At 40.6% G+C, this 23,568-nt stretch overlaps 1 protein-coding gene across 2 annotated transcripts; it reads right to left on the bottom strand.

Moving 5' to 3' along the window:
- Nucleotides 1–263: 263 nt before the first annotated feature.
- Nucleotides 264–23,000, bottom strand: SMPDL3A (sphingomyelin phosphodiesterase acid like 3A). Of its 2 annotated transcripts, XM_003255648.4 has the most exons (8): nucleotides 20,791–23,000; nucleotides 14,375–14,588; nucleotides 13,305–13,449; nucleotides 8,886–8,982; nucleotides 6,474–6,643; nucleotides 5,217–5,397; nucleotides 3,955–4,079; nucleotides 264–901 (listed from the first exon to the last, which is right to left on the bottom strand). In XM_003255648.4, the coding sequence occupies exons 1-8, from the start codon at nucleotides 20,909–20,911 to the stop codon at nucleotides 584–586; spliced, it is 1,371 nt and encodes a 456-aa protein (XP_003255696.1). In that variant the 5' UTR covers nucleotides 20,912–23,000; the 3' UTR covers nucleotides 264–583. The 2 variants fall into 2 exon arrangements, with proteins under 2 accessions (XP_003255696.1, XP_012361614.1); XM_012506160.2 differs by lacking the exon at nucleotides 14,375–14,588.
- Nucleotides 23,001–23,568: the final 568 nt, after the last annotated feature.

Here is a 23,568-nt window from a genome sequence, read left to right as displayed (position 1 = left end):
GTGCTAGTACTGCAGTTGCAATAAGTATGTGTGACATTCTCATCCTTAAAAGTTAGCAATGCCAAAGACTCACAGAATGAAGAAGGCTAGGCAATACAGGCCCTGTGATGTTTCAGCATGGTCCTAATGACCATGGTATTTTCCCAAGAGTAGATAGTGCATGTAAACAGTGGTAACGTCTGTTTACATATGAGAGGTAAACAATTTGGACCTCAGTTAATACACAGATTTTAACTAAAAATTATCATGTTAACTTCATCATATTTAGAGATAAAGAATTTGCTTTATTGTATAAATGACAATTTCAACAAGGGTACAAATTAGATATAATTATATAAACTGAATATTTACATCCAATTTACATCCATCATTCTATTAATGAGCAGTTTAAATATATAATACAATTGAGAATGATAAAGATATCTACATTTAGGCATCAAAAAGAAAAAAAAAAAAAGAAAGCAAAGACAGGAAGTCTGCTTGCCCACTCAATAATTAACAACGATTTATGTAAAATTCTCACAAATTGATCTCAGAATCAGAATCAGAATCAGCATTTTCTATTAACAAAAACTGTGAAATGCTAGTAATTGTGCTTTATATAAAGCTGTTTGAGGCAATCTACATAGGAAATATTATCAAGATTCATAATTGCACAAATCTGAAAGGCCTTACATGTCTTATCACATATTACACTGCTGTCATAACTCACGAAGAAGTAATTGTAGTATTTTATAAACTGCTTACTGTCTAGGATTGCAAATTGTTTAGCTAATCCATATAAGCTTTCCGGCTGCAAATCTTCAATGTCATAGGTCTGGGTCAGGATATACTCCAGCTTCCAGATGGACTCTCCCTTTAGATTTGCCTCTGTCAGATTCAAGTAATACTGCAACATATCCTGCAGTTACGAACAGTAACAAAACCTGGTTCACTTTTTGGCACATAAGTCATTGTACAACAAGAAGCGCTGATGTTTAAATTTCCGTGACATTTTAGGCTGGGCGCTGTGGCTCACGCCTGTAATCCTAGTACTTTGAGAGGCTGAGGCGGGTGGGTTACCTGAGGTCAAGAGTTTGAGACCAGCCTGACCAACATGGTGAAACCCCATCTCTACCAAAAATACAAAAAAAAAAAAAAAAAAAAAAAAAATTAGCCAGGCATGGTGGCGGGCAACTGTAATCCCAGCTACTCAGGAGGCTGGGGCAGAAGAATCGCTTGAACCCGGGAGGCGGAGGTTGCGGTGAGCGGAGATTGCGAGATTGCGCCACTGCACTCCAGCCTGGGTGACAGAGCAAGACTTCGTCTCAATAAATAAATAAGAAAGAAAGACAGGGAGGGAGGAGAGAGGGAGTGGGAGGGAAGGAGGGAAGGAGGGAAGGAGGGAAGGAGGAAGGAAGGAAGGAAGGAAAGAAGGAAGGAAGGAGGAAGGAGGGAGGGAGGGAGGAAGGGAGGAAGGGAGGAAGGGAGGCTCAATAAAAAACCTGTATCACTTTTTCAATTTTAAAAAGGATGAAAGAACATAATAGCATGTAATCCAAACTATAAAGAGAGATGTACAAAATAAAAAACCTTCAATTCACACATCCTCAGAGGTAACCATTGCTAATGGTTGTGTGTATCAGTGGTGTGCTGGAGGCAGCTTGTACCAGCTCACAGAAGCCGATTGTCAAATTTTTAGGAAGGTTGCCAGTCAATCTGTGGCATTTTGGTAGCTTGAAATTGTCCATGATGTGAGTATTTCTGTCATGGAAACTAACAAACACTACAAATTAAGGCACTTTTCCCCTCAGTGAACCAGCTGTTAAACATTTTTCAGTACTCCAGTGTATGTGTGGTGATCTAGGCTTTATATCAAAACAAAGATAAATATTTGGAATGTGCATACTTATGTACATTTTTGGCTTTTTCAAAAAAATGGAGTCTTACTATATACGTTGCTGTATTTTAAGAAATTATTTAGAAATTATATGAGAAATTATTTTTATATTTTTAGAAATTATTTAGTGCTGGGGGGAGTGGCTCAGCTGTATCCAGCACTTGGGAGGGGGGGGGATCAAGGTCAGGAGATCGAGACACGGTGACCCCGTCTCTAAAAAACAAAAAAATTAGCGGGGTGGGGGGGCCTGTAGTCCTGCTATGGAGAGGGAGGGGAATGGGTGACCGGGGGCGGAGCTGCAATGAGCGAGATCGCGCACTGCTCAGCTGGGCGGAGCGAGACTCGTCTCAAAAAAAAAAAAAAAAAAGAAATTATTTAGTGCTATATCAGGAGAATCTTCCCACATTGGTACGTATGTACACACGTAAATATACATCAGGGTCTGAACCTCAGTTACATAAACACATATATAGATGGATATATACGTGTGTGTGTGGATGTATATATCTGAGGTTCAGATCCAAAATTAGGCAACTGAAAGTTCTAGAAAAAATTCTTTTGGACTAATTTACTACACAATTGTTTCATTTTCTCATTTAATCAAATATTTATGAATAAAACCAGATTTCTGCCACCATATCTCCTCCCTGTTATTCTGGGGAATAACAGAACCATCTCCTATTTAAATTCATCTAGAAAAAAAAAAAGCAGTTATACCAATAATGGCTTTAACTGAAGTGAATTATTTTCAAATTGTATTTGTAGAAAGGGGAAGTTACCCAAACTGAAGTACCCATAAGCTAAATGGCCAGTCTTTTGTGCTAAATTGTTCTAAAGCAAGGAGCCATGAAGCTGCTCCAAAGAACTTTTGTCCCAAATATCCAATTCAACTTTTTTTCCTTTATTTTATTTATTTATTTTATTTTTTATTTTTTTAATTTTTTTTTTTTTTGAGACAGAGTCTCGCTCTGTCGCCCAGGCTGGAGTGCAGTGGCGCAATCTCAGCTCGCTGCAGGCTCCGCCTCCCAGGTTCACACTATTCTCCTGCCTCAGCCTCCCGGGTAGCTGGGACTACAGGCACCCGCCACCATGCCCGGCTAACTTTTTTGTATTTTTAGTGGAGACAGGGTTTCATCGTGTCAGCCAGGATGGTCTCGATCTCCTGACCTCGTGATCCACCCGCCTCAGCCTCCCAAAGTGCTGGGATTACAGGTGTGAGCTACCATTTTTTTCCTTTAAAAAATTTTTTTGGGTAGGCCCAGTGGCTCACATCTGTAATACCAGCAATTTGGAAAGCCAATGTGGGAGGATCACTTGAGCCCAAGAGTTCGAGATCAGCCTGGGCAACATAGGATTCCTATTCCTACAATAGGAATATAAAAATTAGCTGGGCTTGGTGGTGCATGCCTGTAGTCCCGCCTACATGGGAAGCTGAGGTGGGAGGATCACTTGAGCCCAGGAGTTTGAGGCTGCTGTAAGCTATGATCGCACCACTACACTCCAGCCTGAGTAACAGAACAAGAACTTGAAAATAAAATCTTGTTTGTTAACATTTATTAAGCATTTAGTATGAGCCAAGCATTTTTGTAAGTGCTTTACATAGATTTGTTCATGCAATCCTCATAGCAACTCAGTGAATTAAATATTTTAATTCCCATTTCATGGAGAAATAGACTGGGACACAGAAAAGTTTAGAAATAATGGCTCATGAGAGGGAATGGTAACAGAGCCTACACTCTTCTTGATACTTATATTCTGGAGAAGAAGAATGAACATGGCTTAGTGAAACATTTCAGTATGTATACAAGTCCACAAACACGGCACTAACCAATGAAAGCATCTAAATAAATATGAAGTCCTTAGAAGAACAGAAACAGCCTTCCAAAGACTAACTTCATCAGCTCACACTTAGTAAGTCCTGATAACATTGCAAGTATAAAAAAGAAGAAGGATGCCAGGAGATTTCAACATAAAATACATCTCACATGACTGTCCTGAGAAAAATTCAACTAAACTAATGAAAACTGCAAAGATACACATAAATATGGGGTCAGCTCTGAAATCTGACAACTTACCAATAATTTATAATCACGAGGATCATACTGAAATAGTCTGATACCAGGATTGTTGGTCTGTTTTTCTAAAACACTCTTCACTGGTGTAACAGCAGGAGCCACAAACAAAGAATTTACTGGTCTTCCTGAACAAAACATATGCACATAAACATACATTTTTAAATAATAGAATTTCACTATATTAAAAATATAAACAGGTTCCAGATTAAGAGATTAACAGACATAACCAAGTGATATGTGATCACTGATGGATACTGACTTGAAACAACTGTAAAGAGACAATTTTGAGAAAATAGGGACATTTTTGTTATTGATACCAGATAATTATTGTTGATTTTGTTAACTAAGTTTGTGGTTATGTAAATTATCCATATATTTTAGCAATGAATATAGAATATGTAGTGCTGAAATGGATCCAGTGTTTGAGATTCACTTTCAAATACTCCAGCAAAAAATAAAAAGAATATAAGGCCAGGTGCAGTGGCTCATGCCTGTAATCCCAGCACTTTGGGAGGCCGAGGCGGGAGATCACTAGGTCAAGAGATCGAGACCTTCCTGGCCAACATGGTGAAATTAGCTGGGCATGGTGACACACTACTACTCGGGAGGCTGAGGCAGGATAATCGCTTGAACCAGGGAAGCAGAGGTTGCAGTGAGCCGAGATCGCAGGGTGCACTCCAGCCTGGCAACAGAGCGAGGCTCCGTCTCAACAACAACGACAAAAAAAGTGAAAAATCTTGATAGATGTTGAATGTGAGTGATGAGTACATAGGAGGTTTGTTTGTATCGTTCTCTCTGCTTATATATGTATCAATAAGAATTTACAAGTAAGAGCTTAATATATTTTATTTTAAGCCGTTGTGTAAATTGTGCTTTGCTTTCTAAATTCTGAGAAATAAAACAAGTAGCATCAAAAGAAACTTGAGTGTAGCAGTTAAAATAGAGTGATATTTCTTTAAACTCAAAGATTTAAAAGAAAATTTGAGTGAGCTGAGGGTTTCTGAGGCTTTTGTGTTGACAGCAAATAAATAACGCTGGCCCTGTGGAGCTAATAGGAGCTTATGTTGAAGAAATCCAGCTGCAGGCCTAATGTTGTGATTTGGACACTCATCATACAACCATTGAGGATAATTCAGAAAAGGCTAATGCTGGCAGATTTTTAAATAAAATGTTTAATTTACTAAATCAGCAAATTTACTGGATATTCACCGCTTTGCTCTAGACTCTTAGACTGGGGAGATGCAAACACAGCATTACATTACCTTTTTTATCTGAAAGAACCATAATGCTGTCTCTGTGAGTGTGTCCATAAAATTGTCCTGTAATGACATCACTGTATTTTCGAAAAATATCTATCAATTTCTCATTATAGTATTCTCTCACTGCTGTGATGTGCTGTGAAGACGGCAGATATCCCACTGGAACATGTGCTATGATATACACCTGGAAAAAGAAACACAGAAAGGCCTCATGAGAATCTTTCTGTACATTCATCATAACTAAATGACATTTGGATACCCAAGATTGAAAGTATATTAATTAAAATTTAGAAAGCAAATATATCATCTCTTCTATTTATAACAAAAAGAGATGAAATTATAAAACTATCAGGGTCACTATATTTGCACACTGTTGATGGTATAAGGCAACTGTGACTTCAGTCACAATTTTTGGAATTGGCCTCTTTTTATACCAATAGATGTCCACTAATCTTAAAAGCAATAAAAGCAAAACAAAATAAAACTTGCTATGCAAGGTGGCTCAAGCCTGTAATCCCAGCACTTTGGGATGCCAAAGCAGAGTTCGAGCCCCCCAGAGTTCGAGACCAACCTGGGCATCATGGTGAAATCTTGTCTCTACAAAAAATAATAGAAAAAAAAATTAGCCAGGTGTGGTGGCACACACCTGTAGTCCCACCTACTCAGGAGTCTGAGGTGGGAGAATCACTTGAGCCCAGGAGGCTGAAGCTGCAGTGAGCCATGATCACATCACTGCACTCTAGCCTGGGCAACAGAGTGAGACCCCTGTCTCTGAAAAAAAATAAAAAAATAAAAACTAAAATGAGTTGGCCAGGCATAGTGGCTCACGCCTGTAATCCCAGCACTTTGGAAGGCCGAGGCAGGTGGATCACCTAGGTCAGTAGTTCGAGACCAACCTGGCCAACATGGTAAAACCCCATCTCTGCTAAAAATACAAAAATTAGCCAGGCGTGGTGGTGGGTGCCTGTAATCCCAGCAACTGGGGAGGCTGAGGCAGGAGAATCGCTTGAACCTGGGAGGTAGAGGTTGCAGTGAGCCGAGACCATGCCATTGCACTCCAGCCTGGGCAACAGAGTGAGACTCCGTCTTGAAATTAAAAAAAAAAAAAAAAAAGAAAATCCATGAGTTGTAAAGTGTTTATGCAAAATATCTTCAAATTCTAATACTTTTATTGGTACTGGAGTCCACCCCCAGTTTAATAAACATACAAATTTTGCCTCTTCCATTTATTCCCAGATCGCTTTGGTCTATGGGATCTACCTTCTCCTTATTCTGCTGAGAGCTGTTCAACGTACTTTCCAGCCATTCAAACTGGTTGGCTGGGTCAGTCTTGTTCAGTGTCATTATATTTGGGCCGTAGTACAAGTTTGTGTTTAGACTGATGATCCTAAGGTTTGGATTAGTTGTAACTTTCTGTGAATAAAAACCACCTATAAAAACAATTTTAAAACACATTTAGGAAAACATACACATACACACAAACATTGTGAAAGGAAATTCCTGAGGTTTACAATCCAGTCAGGTTGGTGCTTATTTCTCATTGTTTAGTTTGCACATAGATAGGCTGTCATTAGATAAGAATCAGATTTAGCAAGCATTTACTGCAAACCTGCTATGGTGCCAGGCCCCGTGCTGTCACTTCCAACATATTGCGATAACAACAGCTGTATCCAATATTCACATGAAAAGATAAATAAGTGTTTTGGCAGTAAGCAATGAGATTGAATTTTATGAAAGAAAGATTTACACATCAACTTCTACTTTTATGATTAGGGGCTTAAGATGAGAGACATTGTGAAATATAAAATCCAAAAAATGGTAACACATATGGATCTTGCTAGAAATTACTCAGAAAAAAGGGTCAGACAAACCACAGCTGCTACAATCTCAGGGGAGAGGAGGTTTAAAGGCATCATTCCACCCATGCCTCTGAACCACTGGTGATGGGACACCCGAGGGTCTGTTGCAATGGCACTTTCAGAGCTGGGCACTAAGATCTGGCCCAGCTTTCTTTGCCCTGAGCCTACTCACTATGCACAGCTTTCCCTAGCTTTCAATCATGATGGATCACAGCCCCTTTAATTTTCTCTATTCTTTCTTGTAGTCATAACATCTTATTATTTTTGTTATGGTACTAGCAGGGCAGTTGGGTTTCAATTTGTCAGAAGTTATTTTTGAGAAGCTGCCTTTCATGTCCTACTAGTAGAAAATGACAACGGGTCTCACTAGGGCCTCTGGGATGACAAAGTTTGAGGCCCCTCATGCAAGCCATCTCTGTCCCAAATCACTTTTGCCTTTAAGACTTTCTCAGGATGGCTTCTATGACTTTTAACTTAATATTATATTCCAGTGTTTAACTGGACCTTTGAGGGCTATCATTGGAATGGATATCATTATGAAACTCATATGGCTTTTTCTTAGGGCCTGCATTCCACTTCTCAGCTTTTTTCTGCCTCCCCTGCTTTATGCTGAGTCTCCTTAGAAGGCAGAGCATTTCTTTAGGAATCTTGATCATTCTTTATGGCTCTCCCTTCAACCTACATAAGCTTGCCATGTGTCTTGTAGGAAGTGAAGTATAAGACTAGACATAGGCTGGGCACGGTGGCTCATGCCTGTAATCCCAGCACTTTGGGAGGCCGAGGCAGGTGGATCTGCTGAGGTCAGAAGCTCGAGACCAGCCTGACCAACATAGTGAAACCCTATCTCTACTAAAAATACAAAAATTAGTCAGGTGTGGTGGCGGGTGCCTGTAATCCCAGCTACTCAGGAGGCTGTGGCAGGAGAATCACTTGAAACCAGGAGGCAGAGGTTGCAGTGAGCCAAGACCGTGCCATTGCACTCCAGCTGGGCAACAAGAGTGAAACTCCATCTCAAAAAAAAAAAAAAAAAAGAGGACTAGATATAGTTCCCTAATCAGAACCATAGTCTAATTCTAAGCTATCATGTCTCAAATTCATATATACTATGATTTGCTGCATGCTAGCAAAAACAATAACAAAATAGTGGCAAAAGCCAAAGGGTTAACAAAAATACCGAAAGAAGTGTTTTAACTGAGAGAAGTCTAGCCATTAACTTAATATTTGTCTCAACATTCTAAAATCACCAAAGTCTTAATTTAACAGCTGGACACCTCAGTTAAGCTCACAAAATGTCAGGGATTTACATAATGATGTGTCAAGAGCCACTGGAGCAGAGGGCCTTTAGACATGACCCAGGGAAGGCCTTACTATGCACCAATTATGCATTACTTTCCCAAGCATCTCAAAGTCCATGTTAAAAGCTTAGTTATCCTCACTTTACCAGCTGTTTGTTTTATAAAATTGTGCTGCTTGGTTAGAAGTTAGTGTCCATTCTCGCTTCTCAATCAATTTTCCAATTAGAAACATACTTTTATTTACATTCAAATCCAACATTCAGCTTTTGCTCCATAGGGAACATACCTACCTAATTAAGAGTAGAAGAAGAAAAAAGAGTAGAAGAACAGGAAGAGCTCCCTGCAAGACAAACAGGTTCATGACCTGTGTCACAGGCAGCATTACTACTCACTGCCCTCCACAAAAACTGGGGGCTGTGCTCCAGAAGTGGCGCACTCAAGCAAACATTAAAAATTTAAGTTTAAATAACATGAATAAAAATTGAGGCAAAATAGGAATAAGTAAGTCTTTCACTTACCTTTCCTTAAAGTACTAATAGCTTCTTCATCTAGCCATGGTTTCCAGAGGTTTGCTACTGCATTGTACACTTTACTGGTGACTACAGGCAGTTGATCCTGGCCACAAACAATATAATCCACCATTGAAATTTAAAGATACACAGCTGAATTAATGTAAACACTACTTGAGCACTGACTACTATGTTAGGCATCTAGAGATGCAAGGATGATTATTAGATAGACTTCATCTTCAAGGAATTATAACTTAGTTGGAGACTGGGGGATAAAATGTAACCAATTAACTATAAGACAATGTGCTGGGCACTACCCAGAGGTCCTGGGAGCTTAGAAGCAAGAACAATCAAGTGTAGCCAAGGGCCAGGTGCAGTGGCTCATGCCTATAATCCCAGCACTTTGGGAGGCCAAAGCAGGCAAATCACTTGAGGTCAGAAGTTCAAGAAGTGCCTGGCCAATATGGTGAAACCCCATCTCTACTACAAATACAAAAATTAGCCAGGCATGGTGGTGGGCACCCATAATCATAGCTACTTGGGAGGCTGAGGCAGGAAAATCACTGGAATCCGTGAGGCGATGGTTGCAGTGAGCCAAGATCGCACCACTGCACTTCAGCTTGGGCAACTGAGTGAGGCTCTGGCTCAAAAAAAAAAAAAAAAAAAAAAATGTAGCTCAGGGAATTAGAGAATGAAGAGACTATTTAAGCCAGGCCTTAAATAAGGACTTTATCAACTTAACAAAAGGGCATCAAAGCAAATGCGATGGCCCAGATACAAACACAGGCATAGGCACAGGCACAAGCACAGAGTTCCATAGGTGTGTACCATGTACAGAGAAAAGCTCATGTTTTAGCATGGCCAGGATATAGGGAAGGATGTGGGAGTGTGCTCATTAAAGAGATGCCAAAGGCAGGTTTGAGCCTGCACATGCACTGCCTGATGCAGCATACTGAGGGAACAGGAAAACATCATGTTTTAGAACTTAACAAAGTCTTCTGAACTGTTCAAACTATTATAAACTTCTTAACTCATTGAATAAAGATTTACAACCACATGCTTTTGATTTGAAGAAGTCTCTTTAGGGCAGCATAAATTATATCAAAATATTTTGATTTTTTAAATAATACATTTTAAGTACAAAACATTTTTATTATCATAAAGTGTCTTCAGGATGACATAAGCTCTAGCGTAGAAGTAAATGGGGACCCTCGCTTGGAGGAAAACAAACAAACAAAACTTTAAGAAAGTAAATACTGAAGCAGGGCATGGTGATTCATGCCTGTAATCTCAGTACTTTGAAAAGCTAAGCCAGGAGGATAGCTTGAGCCCCAGAGGTCGAGGCTGCATTTATCTATGATTGTGCCACTGCACTGCACTCCAGCCTGGGCGACAGAAAAAGACTCTGTCTCAAAAAAAAAAAAAAAAAAAAGTAAATACTGAATAAAAACCCATAAATCATTTGTGAATTGGATAACTGTTTTTAATTTTGTTTTAAAAAATTATGTTAAATGACTGAAACCCCTTCTTCACTCTCTTCATTTACTTCTGTACATTGGTAAAATAGACCTATTTCTGAGAGGAGTTTATCAAAACTTATTTTTTGAGAAGATGCCCAAGTCCTAGTAGTTCTTGATACATGCGTCTAATACATGATGAACATATAGATACATATAGGGCAAGTAATAACCAAATGACTTGTTTTAATTGGACTAAACATGTATTTTCAGTTTGTGTCCAAGATCAGGGTCGCCTGTCTGAGAATTACACAACAGCTTAGGCCAATCTAGATTCTGATTAAAAATTGGTACGCATCATTATCATCATATAATAAAAAGCCATAAAGTCTTGGCCATTTGTTTACTTTGGGATGGATGCCAAGTATGGTGTGGTGATGGAGAAGCTTAGAATTATGTAAAAATCAGTTTAGACTTTCTTCTCTATTTTAAACATGAGAAATACAAGCACCAGAGAAGTTAGATGGCTTATCCAGGGATAGGTGGTCAGTCTCAGGGCTGGTCTAAATCCCATGATTACTCTCACAGTCAATTGTCTATTGCACCATGTTTCCTTCCCAATCCTTTTTGGTTGTGACATAACCACTGCTGAGAAATGAAGCCTAATGGAAAGTGACCCACCCACAAATTCGGTGGCACCAGTCTTGCCAGTGTAGGAGTAAATGGGGACCCTTCCTTGGGTGGCAACAGGAAGAATCCTCCAGGATGTCCACACTGATACCTACTTCTGATGTCATAGGTGGGGACATGCATCTGTATATGTATATTTATGTAGCTATGCTGCATGAACATGGAATTTCAGTGGAAAAATAGCACTTATGAAATTTATTTGTTTCTAACATTCTCCAGAGTTAGATCTCAGACATCAGCCTCTAGGAAATTTTGCTGTGGAGCGTTCATGTTACATTTGACATTTCCGAAACTGTGAGGTGGAAAGATGGTAGTAGAATAACAGAAAGAACATTTTTAGATATAAGATCATAAGCTAGAAAGAGAAAAAAAATTAACTGTTAAAGGTATGTAGGCTGCCCCATTTACCCTAGCTGTATATATTAATATAATAGGATATGTTATAGAAGTTAGGTAGCATTTCTGTCTTTGAATTGTAAGATCTGACTTGACAAAAAGAGGACAGAGATAAAAATAAAATGAAACAAATCCTCGAAGGAGTTACAAACATGTATCCCCTGTCGCCACTTAATGTGACAATCACCACCAGCCCACTTACTGAGAGCTGATGCTGTGCCAGATAGTAAGCTATGCCATTTTCATATCACCAATGCTCACAAAAGCTTTGCAAGGTAGGTACTTCTAGCTTCTGTTTACAAATGAGTGATCTCTGCATCAGCGAAATTAAGTGAACCACCCGAGTTGGCCAAGGTATTAAAAGCAGGGCTGGGAGGGAGGTGTGGTGGCAGGGAGGGAGGGAGTGGAAAGCAGGGCTGGTTAAAGATTTACATTCTAGTGACTATGAACTCCTGTGTTTTCCAATATTCCAGTCTTCCTGCCACCTAAGGCATATAAACACAACGTGTGTGACTTTGGGCTGCTGGAGCTCATTTGTTCCCAAGCCTCTTCACTGTGTGTTCTAACATATCAACAGGAACAAACGCTCGTTGACAGGCTGACTCAAAAAGACTCACATATTACTCATCTCAAGATAGTAGGCCAGGGCCAAGAAGTCACTTGAAACTTAAGCTTATTCTAGAATACAACTCATCAAAATTACTGTATTCAGGTTCGATTAACTAAAAATAATCAAACCCCCCATTCAGCATTCATTTGACATAAGATGAAAGCTATTCTAATCAAAGAGAAAAAAGGGGACACAGAGAGGCGTGAAGGTAGATATGTTTGGGAAATATTGAGTACGTTAATCAGGCAAGGCAAGGGCTGTGCAAAAGGATGTTGGTTTAAGTGAACACAGATCTGAGGTAAAAAGATCTAGAGTATGGGCTCTGCTCCCAAGAGATTTTGAGCACTTGGACAAGTAATTCACATTTCTGAGCCTTCATTTTCTCACCTACAAAATGAAGGGTAGGTCTAGACCAGGTGTCAGTAAACTTTTTCTATCCATTTCAACTGCTCTATTCTGAAACATGAAACAATCAAAAGCAATGTAGAATGAATGGAAGCGTAGCTGTGTTCCAATAAAACTTTATTTACAAAAACAAGCAACAGGCTGAATTTGTACCATAGGAGACAATTGCCAAGCCCTGGACTAAACAAAAATCTCTGGGTACAAATCTAAGATTTTACACTACTACAATAGGATGCTGTAAACAGGATGGCTATCTTGCTATTATGCACAGGTTGGTTCTCAAATAAAAAGCTGTTGGAGCCAGAGGTATCTCAGGCATTAAATGCTCTGAACATGGTTTCTGCCTGGAATCATGTCTTAATTAGATAAACTATGACTTGAACATGGACCTCCTTCCTCTTTGCTTCTTATGGTAATTTGTAATGTTTTTGTTTTTATTTACAGTCTAGCTTAGATCAGGGTATGCACATCTTTGTAGGCCTAATAAGAATTCTGGAAACAGTAAATATTTATCAATATTAACCTTACTTGCTAACCTTGTCATGGACATGCAAATGAACCAGAACATTATTCAAAAGAAAAGAGAAATTGAAGAAGATTATGAAGGAAAACATAAATTAATAATCCACAAGCTGGATAATTTTATTCTGAAAACTCACTACTGATATAACTTCTCATGAAATATTAAAAGAATACTTTTACGGTCCCCAAAGTACTTGTCTTTGCCTTTCTTGATGGTTAGGATTAAGACCATATTCTCCCTCTATAAGACCCATTCCCACGCCCTACCACTAGCTAGTTATTGTCACTATTTTGACACTACTAATAGGAAAAATTCTTTAAGCATTTCTGAAAGTCTATCAAATTTACCTGTGGCCAATAGTCATGATTACCCAGTGCAGGGAAAACCTGGAGATTTGGAAAGAGATTCTGGATGGTGGTTGTCATATTAGTGATCACATTTATAACAGTGTCTGTTGAGAGTTCAGGTACAGGAACATGAGGTGGGCTATCCCTGAAAAAGAGACAGATTGTAAAGAACAAAATCAGTTTCATAAAGAGTTACTAGACTTATGCATGATGCCTTGCTATACCTATCATTGCAGACTTCCATTTTAAAACAGCAGATTACAGCTAAAGAGTTGATAGACTACTCTTCACCTACCTCTACCCTACAGATAATCCTATAAAAGAAATTTAACAAAATGTAATACAAAAAATAAGCTGGAAATCCAAGCCTATTTCACTACCTGACTGAAGATTTATAAGAGGCTAAAAACTGCAATAATTAAAAGCAGATGCCAATTGAACCAGAGCCCAAATGCCTATTTCAAATCCCAGTTTTGCCAATTACTAGCTGTGTATACTCGTAAGTTACTAAGGTGTTCAGTGCCTTCCTCATCTGTAAAATGGGAATAATAATACCCATTGTAAAAATTAAATAAGTTACAATGTATAAGTTAATTAAAACAGTGCCAAGCCCGAAGTAAATACTCTACAAGTATTAGCCATGGTCATTATTCCAGGTAAAGAAATATGGGCCTCTTCACCCTATAATGATGAAGGGAACCAGTTAGTTATACTGCCAGAAGATGATGCTTTACAAAATTGTCATGACAGGTAAACTTCCATTATTGCCTTTCGTCTTTGATAATTTCATGAAGACCTAATATCAACACCTCAAGATATTGATGCAAGTGTGCTGTTTATGGATTCATCTCTTAGTTAACACTGACATATTTCTGAAATCTGTATTCCAAAAAAAAAAAAAACTGCTAAAATTGTTCTTACCTTTAATAATGTTGATTAGTTTGACCTAGTGTTTTTTAACTCAAATAACTCTTAAAATGTAACTAATCTTCTTATGGAATTCAGCACTCTTATGAAGCTTAGGACACTGTAAATAAATATTGAGTAATTAATGGTACTTAATCACTTACCCTGTCCATATCATGAAAGATGCTTCTTGTCCAGAATTTTTAATAAAATCAAATGCTGACAAAATAAGTTGATATGGAGAATCACACAGAACATCTCCAAAAGGGCCAGGGTTGGAGGCATTTGCACCTTTAGATGAAGCGCACACTTTTGTGTGGTCATCTGTGATGTGGTAAGTAGGGTCTAAGTGTAAATCAGTCACATGCCAAAACTGTCCTGTTGATTACACAAAAAATGCAGATAAATCTACTTGTTCTCTTTTGGAATTCTCATACAAATATTTATATTAAGACTAGAGACGGTTGTTCCTCCCTGTGATGGAGGAAAGCCTTGGTAATTTAAATGTTCATACACCTTGAAGTTAAATACAATCCTCTGTGAGAAGATGAGCTTCAAGGAACTGTAGGAACAATTTAACTACTTAAGTGTGTCAGAACTGATGAGCTCAGGCCGGGCGCAGTGGCTCATGCCTATAATCCCAGCAATTTGGGAGGCTGAAGCAGGGGGATCACTTGAGGTCAGGAGTTCGAGACCAGCCTGGCCAACATGGTGAAACCCCATCTCTACCAAAAATATAAAAAATTAGCCGAGTGTGGTGGCACATGCCTGTAATCCCAGCTACTTGGGAGGCTGACGCAGGAGAATCACTTAAACCCGGGAGGTGAAGGTTGTGGTAAGCTGAGATCATGCCACTGCACTCCAGCCTGGGCGACAGCACAAAACTCCGTCTCAAAAAAAAAAAAGAACCGACGAGCTCAGTATTAGTATCAGCATGATAACCTAACAAAGAGTATTTAGCAAAGCTATGTTTCCATAATAAAATGTATGAAAATATCCTCCGGAGAGGCCAATGATGACATCATCTTGTATCTTAATAGCATGTCTCCTTTAAGAATTTAAGATTTTACAAGTTATTTACATTCTTCTTGTAGAAAAATTGACGTATAAATATGATGTCGTTTGTTAGGGTTACACAGTGAGTAAGTAGACTGCAGAATCAGGAACTACATATCACTCTTACTTTCTTATAAACCTTGCCTCTCAACATTAATTCAAAGAACATAAATCTCTAATACAAGCTTTAAGCCAAAAATAGGAATTTCCAAAGGTTCTTAAAAGCTATTTAATAGAGGTACATCTTCTATCATATACTCGTATAAAATGTGAATAATATTAAGGGAAGCAGTTGTTAAAAAGGATGCTTCCATTGGGCTTTTAGGAAGCAGCCAAGCCCATTTGACAGCATCCTTACTTGGAAATCATCTTAAGAAAGTTTTTTTTGTGTGTGTTTTATTTTGAGACAGAGTCTCGCACTGTGTCCTAGGCTGGAGTACAATGGCGTGATCTTGGCTCACTGCCACCTCCACCTCCCGGGTTCAAGCGATTCTTCTGCCTCAGCCTTCTGAGTAGCCGGGATTACAGGTGCGTGACACCACACCCAGCTAATTTTTTGTATTTTTAGTAGAGACAGGGTTTCACCATGTTAGCCAGGATGGTCTTGATTTCCTGACCTCGTGATTGGCCCGACCCAGCCTCCCAAAGTGCTGGGATTACAGGCGTGAGCCACCGCGCCCGGCCAAGAAAATTTCCTTTATTGAAGGTAATACTAGAACAAAAAATCACAGTGGTATCTCTCTTTATTAAGTATTTGCTATGTGCCAGGCACTGTGATAAGCAATTTAAATATACTATGTCATTTGATTCTCAAAACTGCTCTCTGAACTGGGAATTATGGTTCTCATTTTAGAATTGAAAAACTAGTGCTGAGTCAAATAGAAAATTTGTTAAAGTATACACAGCTAATAAATCTGAACTCCCATACTGAAGGGCTTCCAAGTTTGTTTATACATCATTTATATATATATTCAATGATCCTTATAGACCATGTTCAAATTGTTTTAATAAAGAGATTTTTTCCGCACTTTTGAGTTTACTCTGATTATGACTAGAAACACATCAGAAGTGACAAAGTAGCATGTACTACACCAGAAGCACAGAGCAAACAGGTAGGATGCAAACTTTAAACTCTACCAATATGTTACTACTGAATAAAACCCAAAGCTGGGATAATAAGGTGAAACAGTTGATACATTAAGGTGAAAGGGGTGCGTTATCTTTCGGTTGTTGTTTCTTCCCAACATAGTTGCCATTATAATTCCATAACACATTTATGTTCACAACTAAGAAACGGTAGACAAAAGATCCAGAAGAAAGTGGTAGTATGGTCAATTACTTGGCACTTAGTCACCATTTGAAAACATCTGCCAAAAGCAATTTTATTTTATTCCATAATGCAGAAAATACCCCAATGTTTATTTCCATCTTAGATATACTTTACCCAGCACAAAAAGTAAAGATGGCAAATAGCTCAGAGTCATCCCAGAGAATCGTTTTAATGTGAACATGTATTTGTATTATTTCGAGAATGTAAGGGTATAGTAAATGAACATGAAACAATACAGTGTCGTGGTTAAGAGTGGAGGCCAGAGTCAGACTGTTTGACTTCCAACCTAAGCTCCACCACCCACTAATCTAGCTGTGTGATCTTGGCCTATTTCATTGATGAAATGGGAACAATAACAGTGCCTACTGTGAGGGTTAAGTGACTTAGTAGAAGTAAAGCCCTTAGAAGGTGTATGGCACCAAGTAAGCTCAATGTTAGTTTTACTGTTATTTTTTTAACTTCAAACCCCATTTCCAAGTAATACTTAAAATTCAAGTGCTTACTACATGTTTAGTACTATTTTTTATGCTTCACATGTATGAGCTCATTATTATGTATACTCCATTTTACAGATAAGAAACTGAAGCACACAGAGATTAAATTCAAGTTACATGCATCAGCTGCAACAGGGCTAAACTATCATCTGCAACAGGGCTAAACTATGAATTCAGGAAATCTGACTCCAGAGTCCACATTGCCCTTATCCACATGCAATTCCTCTCTGTGTTTTCACATTCAACTGTCTCCAGTCTCACTTGCCTCACATGAAAACAGATAATGATATCAGGCACTCATGCCTGTAATCTCAGCACTTTGGGAGGCTGAGGCAGAAGGATCACTTGAGCTCAGGATTTTGAGACCAGCCTGGGCAACATGGTGAAACCCCATGCCTACAAAAAATACAAAACTTAGGAAGGATCTCTTGAGCCAGGGAGATTGAGGCTGCAGTGAGCCAAGACTGGGCCAAGGCACTCCAGCCTGGGTGACAGAGACCTTGTCTCAAAAAAAAAAGGGAAGAAGGAGAAGAAAGAAAACAGATAACGACAATTATCTGCACAGGAGATACTGTGAAGATTAGGGGAAAAGAGACTATAAACATATTCAGCATCTGTTTCAGTAAACCCAAACCTGAAATGCATTAACAGCACACCCCTCTGATATAATTTAGTACCTAGATTTATATCGCCAGCATCTAGAATATGCATGACTTATAGTAGCCCTTCAACATTCTTTAATTTATATATGATGACATTTAGGCAAAGGCAAATTTCATGATATCCTCAAGATCACAGATGACTCAGTAATGAAAGCTTAACTGGAACCAGTCTCTCCAGACTTCCGGTCTAGTGATCTTTCTACTGCATGGCATTCCCAGACAGATAAATTAGGGGATAATCATTTAAATTCACTGAAAGATGTCTTTAAATAGAAGCCAAGAACAGAGCTCTGACAGGTTCTTAACCTGGGACTCATGAATCATGAACATCTGGAAGCCTCATGTCCCTCTCCTAACGAAACTGTGTGCCCATGTGTGTTTCCAAGGCCTGGCCTGTGGCAGAGCCCACACTCCAATCCATGTTTTCTAGTTCAAAGTCCAAAGTTCTTTTTACTACAGCACGTTTTCCTGTTCTGCAGACTATCTTTAAAAAGATTTCCAGGTCTGGCGGGTGGCTCACGCCTGTAATCCCAGCACTTTGGGAGGCTGAGGTGGGCAGATCACGAGGTCAGGAGATTGAGACCATTCTGGCTAACACGATGAAACCCTGTCTCTACTAAAGTACAAAAAATTAGCCGGGCATGGTGGCGGGCGCCTGTAGTCCCAGCTACTCGGGAGGCTGAGGCAAGAGAATGGCGTGAACCCAGGAGGCGAAGTTTGCAGTGAGCCGAGATAGCGCCACTGCACTCCAGCCTGGGTGACAGACCGAGATTCTGTCTCAAAATAAAAAAAAAATAAATAAAAATAAATAAATAAAGATTTCCAAAAATATGTGTGTGTTCAACATATCTAGAAAAACTCTCAAAATTATACCAGAAAATCTTTTAATCCAAAAGATTTTATAACTTCTCCTCAAGAATCCAATGAACCATAGTTCAGACATAATTCAGCTCACCTTATGCCTTATTTGAACACAGTATGAACACTCAGCAGCGTATATTGGTTGAAGTATGGCTGCTGGGATTGGCCAAACTTAGCTATTGTTACCGCTGCATACTCTTAAGTTAGGTTTTCAGTCTCATCTGACTATTAAGCTAGGTTACAGTTCATTCACAAGGATTCAAATATAGAAGTAAGGAGTCCTTCTCAGGCCGTATTTAGTTTGCTTTAACAGCACCAATACACAAGCCAGTCCCAGCCTACTAAATCTAAAGAACTGTAGCCAAAAACACACAAGTGAAGCTTCCTAGGACTTCTGTCGTCTGACCACCAGGACTCGACAGGGCAGAAAACTAAGACTCGGAATTTAAACGCAAAAACACAAAACAAGAAAGCAGTAGCCAGGCAGGGTGGATGCTGAAAGGAAGTCCAAGCATTTGGGTGCTGAGAGGAGGAGGCAGGGGAGTTGTCACATCAAGTGGAAAATATGCAAAATATTACAAACAAGGAGAATTTTGAAACTGCTGAGTGAACACTTCCGCCTTTGAACTCCAGTAACACTTCAGACCTTTGAACTCCAGTGACTCCAGTAACACTTCAGAATTCTGAACTCCAATAACCCCTCTTCCTTCCCCTTTAGTAGGAGGGGATTCAACCTTGCAGTTTCCCAACCAAACAGGAGGTGTGAAGACTCACAGGGTCCCCAGAAAGCGCTCATTGAGGACTCTTTAAAACACAGGTGAATTTGCCATTGTGTGGCCTCAAGCAACCTGAGACATTTTATTTCAAAACCCTAACTGGTCACATAATTAAAGGAACCACAAGCTAAGCTGTAATAAAAGCAGAAACCAGTACACATAAACATTTTGGGGAAATTTCTTGTAATGACTGACATTTGCCACAGTTGGGAAACCAGATTTACAGTTTTTGCTTCAGACCTGACAGCTGAGTCGTGAGGACTTGGCCTTCAAAGAGAAGATATTTGCCCTAGAGCGCTCCCAAGTCCTGAGAAAGCACAGAGGGAGCCAAAGAGGTTTCAGCAGTAGGTGCTGCTACCGAGTCTCAGGGACAACTCTCCCCCAAAAGAAAACAGAACCCTACTTCTCTAATTTTGTTTTTCCTCTTAACAGTGCAATTATTTTTAAAGGGAGTTGAGGAGGTGGGGGCACCTTGATTTTTGAAACTGGAGGCTCAGATGGCATTGTACAATCTCCCACCAAAATGTATCTATTCTGGACCAGTGAGTCTCAAACCTAGCCGAACGGAATCATGCGGAGGGTGGGTTAAACAGCATACTGTGGAACCCCAACGCCAGCGTTTCAGGTTCAGTAGGTCTGGGATGGGCTGGAAATTTGCAGTGCTAACAATTTTAGGTCCCGCGGCTGCTGCCACCGGTCCAGGGCACACTTAGAGAATCACTACTGTAACGGGCACTGTGTTGAGTGTTGGGAGTGAATAAAATGGCTCCCGCCCGCAGGAAGCCTAGTGGACGTCCAGGTGAAATGAAGTCTCCGTGAGTTCCACGGTAGACTAAGGGGTGAGTCTACCCAAGGGTGCTTTCGCGCTCTGGCTGGGTGACTGGCAGAAAAAGCCACCGACCTCGGTCGAGCAAGACAGAAGATAGTCTGAGTCACGCTGAAATTTACATCCCTGAGCTGAGGGGGAAACTGCAGTCCCCCTCTATTCAGGACCGATTAGGGGCCTCTTGTTGTGCTGGACATCAGACTCCCAGCTTCCTCTTCCCTTGAGTCCCGCAGCTTTTCCTTCCTTCCCCAAGGAGCAAAACAACTGAGATGCAGGATGTAAACAAAAGCCAGGCTGGCGAAATCCGGCCGACGCGCCCTTGGAGCGCCCCCACCGGCGAGGGTATTTCCGCCGCCCAGCCACGGCCTCCCGGCTGGACGCCCTAACGCTGTAGTCCCTCGGTCGCCCTCCCAGCGCCCAGCAGCCGTAGTCAACGCCGGACGCGTCAGGGGCCCGGCTTGCCCGAGCCTCTGCCCGGGACAGCTGCCCCCACGCACTTTCTCCTGCTGTGCGCAGGCGCCGCCGCTCCGCGCTCTCTGCCCGGGCTGGGAAGAGAAGGGTCGCGGACAACTCACCTATCCGCGGAGGAGGATTCCTGCCGCCTGCGGACGCCGCGGGCGCCACGGGCAGCCCGAGGCCGGAGCGGCAGTGCCAGGCAGTCAGCAGGCAGCAGACGAGCGCGCGCAGCAACGCCATGGAGGGCCGCGGGACTGACCCGGAGGCTTGGGCTGTCCAGCAGCTCCACTCCGACCGTCAGGCCTGAGGGTGAGGCGGAGGCAGAAGACGGCTGCGGGTATAGACGCCCAGCTGATCACGTGCAAAGGCAGATTCCGCAGCGAGTCAGTTCACCTGACCTTCAGCTGCTCGCCTGACCTTCAGCTGCTGTTTAGCGATGATCTGTTCTCGTATTTCTTAGCGTTAGTGTTTGGCCTAGGAAGGAATGTACTTGTAGAAGCTCAAATTCCGCCTCGTGTATCAGTGGTGCAGTTGATGTCAAACACTGACATACTGGTGCTTGGGGATAGAGAAAGACATTCAGTTTGGTAAAAGCCAGGAGGGAGAACGAGACCTCCCAAATCCGTGTGTAAAAAGGAAAAAGCAGGGAGTTTTTATTCTGCTAGAGAATAAGAGGGGGAGTTTGAAAGAATCCAGGGGAAAAGTCTGTTTCTTCAGTCTCAGATAACACCTTTGAGGAATTAGACGTCCAGGCATCCGCAGCTGGTTGCAGGGCCCTTGGAGGTATTCATCCCTTCTGCAAACATTTTTGTGACCCTGAAGTTACCTCTTTGTTCTTGACGAGCAAGCAGTATGTCAGCAGTTTATAATTATATTGTGGAAACAAGGAGAATATTGGGCAAAAAGCGAGTGGTTAAAATGTGCAAGCAAGCAGGAGCCTGATCAGAATTTTCATTATTTCAGTCACTAAAAAATGCTGGGGTGCTGAAATCTCAACGATCCCGGTTCCATTCTTGGGCCAACCTACCCCAGCTTTAATGGGTAGGCCTCCTCAGTAGAGGTGATGCAGAGAGCCCTGAAGTATCATGATTTGAAGGAAATCAGCAAAAGTTCTGGATACCGCAGTGGATCTCGAGTTGTCGTCTCTGGACTGGGAACATTAGCACCACCTGAGAACTCTAGTTAGAAATGCAAATTCCCAGGCACCACCCTAGACATTTTGAGTCAGAAACCTCCTGGAGCCCCAGCAGTTCGCGTTTTCACAAGCATTTCAGGTCATGTTAAAGTGATTGTGATGTTTGAAAACCAATGCTCAAAGATACCACGTTTTGTTTTTTGTTTTTTTTTTAAACTGCCGGGAAGAGAAGGGTCTTAGAACATGTTCTGAAATCATGCTTTATGCATTCCAGAGATGCATGGAAATCATAAGTAGAGGTGGTTGATTTGATGCTTCCACGGAACTTTTTTGAATATACTTCTGGCAAAGAAGTAAGTCTGTACAAAGAAGTAAGCAAAGATAAGTCTGGCAAAGAAGCCAGAATCCCGAAACTGTGCTGGATCCTGTATTCTGTGTTCCTTCTTTCACCATTTATGAGGATGCTGATCTCTTGGAGATGACAAGCTAATAATTTATAGGGCGTGGAATTCCTTTGCAGAAGAAAATGCTTTCCATAATTACTAACCTCAAAAAAGATGTTGTAGAGTGTATTTCTTTCCCAGCATAGAAAGCTTTGTTTTGTATCCCATGTAATTTAATGGGAGTGTGTGTCATGAAAGGGGCTTTGAAGTGGGAAGCAAGGTGCTTCCATTTTCTGTTTTGTAAACTAAAAATAAAATTTGAAGGCCCCCCACAACGCAACCATCTGAATGGACTCTTTCCCCAGTCAGGGCACTCTAAAATTTAACCTGAAAGACTGGTTCAGGCCATGAAAAGGGGGACGGGGAGGCGGGGGGGGTTGGACATGCATAATTAACATCAACGCAGACCTTAAGTCTGATAAGAAACATCTAAGGTCTGTTTTCTCTAAAGCCTGCTATGTGGAGACTTCATCTGTGTGATAAAATCTAGGTCTAACAACCCCTTATCATAACCCAGACATCCTTTCTATTGATAATAACTTTTTCAATCAACCAGTTGCCAATCAGGACATGCTTCAATCTACCTATGATCTGGAAACACCCTCCCCCCGCGCAGCTTCAAGTTGTCCTGCCCTTCTAGATTGAACCAATGTAAAATCTTACATGCATTGATTGCTGTATTATGTCTCCCTAAAATGTATAAAAGCAAGCTGTACCCTGACCACCTTGGGCACGTGTCAGGACCTCCTGAGGCTGTGTCACTGGCCCATCCTTAACCTTGGCAAAATAAACTTTCTAAATTGATTGAGACCTGTCTCAGGTACTTTTGTTTTACAGTTTCAAGTCCTGCCAGGGCAGCCCAAGTCCTGCTTCAGCTTTTGGATGATTCAAAAGCTTGCAAGAACCAAAGTGCATTCCAGTGGTGGACAAGATGGTCCTTGGAGTTTCTCAGTTCACAACCTCAAGAGTATGGGAAAAAATGGAGCCAGAAAAAAATGGTGAGCTGGTGAGAGAAAACAACTGTAAGGATTAACAAAACAACTTAGGAGTTTTTAGTCCAAACATTTAAAGCTAGGAAAAGGATAAATTGTAAAAATAGCTCTTTTCACTCCTTTTTTATTTTCCAATTTCAATATACTTTACTGGAAGTAACTGGTTGCAAAATAGTTTTTCAGTAAGCACAAAACAAGGCATACACATTTTGAAACTTAAGAAATGTTTGCAATCCTAAAAAGCACAGTATATTAAAATTAATGGGTAGAAACACCATCCTTCTTTCTACTCACTCCACTTTCTTTTTTTTTTCTTAATACTCATTA

The sequence above is a fragment of the Nomascus leucogenys genome, chromosome 3 (assembly GCF_006542625.1).
Source record: "Nomascus leucogenys isolate Asia chromosome 3, Asia_NLE_v1, whole genome shotgun sequence".
Classification (NCBI taxonomy): domain Eukaryota; kingdom Metazoa; phylum Chordata; class Mammalia; order Primates; family Hylobatidae; genus Nomascus; species Nomascus leucogenys.
This window is presented reverse-complemented; position numbering and strand designations above follow the sequence as displayed.

Bases quoted from the DNA above. Each gene is read 5' to 3' on its own strand.
- SMPDL3A (XM_003255648.4), bottom strand. From the start codon at position 20,911: ATGGCGTTGCTGCGCGCGCTCGTCTGCTGCCTGCTGACTGCCTGGCAC. The intron at 13,450-14,374 runs GTAAGTGATTAA...TCTCTTTTTCAG, and splicing joins TCTTTCATGATATGGACAGG to GGATAGCCCACCTCATGTTC. The intron at 8,983-13,304 runs GTAAATTTGATA...GTTTGTGGCCAG, and splicing joins ATCATGACTATTGGCCACAG to GATCAACTGCCTGTAGTCAC.